General features: G+C 62.7%; 1 protein-coding gene across 1 annotated transcript in view; it reads right to left on the bottom strand.

Moving 5' to 3' along the window:
• The window catches only part of CCDC22 (coiled-coil domain containing 22), a 9,413-nt gene that overhangs the window by 2,198 nt on the left and 5,908 nt on the right, over positions 1-1,307 (bottom strand). The window contains exons 6-9 of the mRNA XM_057387627.1: positions 960-1,075; positions 590-685; positions 267-326; positions 55-148 (exon numbers count right to left, since the gene is read on the bottom strand). Of these exons, the coding sequence (XP_057243610.1) occupies positions 55-148; positions 267-326; positions 590-685; positions 960-1,075 (366 nt within the window). The remainder of the gene's footprint in view (positions 1-54; positions 149-266; positions 327-589; positions 686-959; positions 1,076-1,307) is intronic.

Below are 1,307 nucleotides of genomic sequence, written 5' to 3'. Positions count from 1 at the left end.
AGAGGTACTCGAAATCCCTGCTCCATCCCAAAACCACCCTTTTTCCCCCCAAACAAAGCCCCCAAACCCCCACCTGCTCCTCCAGGTCCCGGATCTCCCTCTGGATGGTCCCGGTGTCCTCGATGGTCCGGATCAGCTGGGCACAGTTCTGGAGAACAAAAAGAGGGGTTTTTAGGGACCCTCCCCCAATTCCAGTCCTCCCTTCCCCCCCTCAGTGTCTGTCCCAATTCCACCTGGACCCCCCCAAAGCCCCCCAGCCCCATTACCTCGTGGAGAGCCGCCAGGTACTTGTAGGCTTTTCTCACCACCTCATCCCGCTTGGCGTCCTGGCAGRGGGACAGGGACAGTTTGGGGGTGGCACAATTTGGGGGGGCACGTGGTATAATTCGGGGGAGGTACCTGGGACAGTTTARGGGGTCCCAGCACCCCAACTCCTGTCCCTTTGGGGACATCCATAAAGGGGTGTCACTGAATGCACCTCTCTCCCCACTCCCAGGGCCCCCAAAATCCCACTGTGACCACCCCCCACGGGCGCCCCCACCCCAAGGTGCCCCCCAGGATCCCCCCAGGTTCCCCGGGGCCCCCCCACCTTGAAGAGCAGCTCGTCGGTGACGCTGAAGGTCCTCTCCAGTTTCCCCACCAGAGCGTTGATCTCCTTCTGCAGCGCCCGCGTGTCCTCCAGGATCTGGGGGGGTCCCCGAGGGGGTGTCAGGCCTGGGGGGGAAGGACACGACCCCCCCAAAATCCCTTCCCAGTTTGGGGGTCACCCAGCTCCCCACAACCTCCCCCCAACACCCACAGCTCCCTCCCCAGAACATCAAATAGGACCGAACGCCCCAAGGCCATCCAAACGCCTCCAGGCTGCCCGAGGGACCCTAAAACTCTCCCCCAACCCCCCACAAGAGTCGGGGCTCCCCCAAGCCTTCAGAGCCCCCACAAAATGCCCCTCCAGCCCCCACCTTCCCGATCTCCTCCTTCTGCTTGCGGATGTTGCCCACGATCTCCAGGATGCGCTGGGTGTAAACTGCGCGGGAGACGTCGCGGGGCAGCGCCTCRAGCTCCGCCACCTGCAGGGGGTGGGGTCAGTGATGCGACCCCGAGCCCCCCAAACTCACCTGAACACCCCAAAACCTTCCCTGGGCACCCCAAAACCTCCCCAAGCCACCCAATATGCCCCTGAGCCCCAACCCACCTTGAGCTGCCCCAAAACACCTCAAGTTCTCCCTCAGTGACCCCCCCAAAAAAGCCCCAGCAACAGCTCAAACCCTGCTAAGCTCCACTGAAACACCTCAAGGGACCCCCCCAAA

This window comes from Malurus melanocephalus, unplaced genomic scaffold (assembly GCF_030028575.1).
Source record: "Malurus melanocephalus ecotype Western Australia unplaced genomic scaffold, MMel_1.1 scaffold_1278, whole genome shotgun sequence".
Lineage (NCBI taxonomy): Eukaryota > Metazoa > Chordata > Aves > Passeriformes > Maluridae > Malurus > Malurus melanocephalus.
This window is presented reverse-complemented; position numbering and strand designations above follow the sequence as displayed.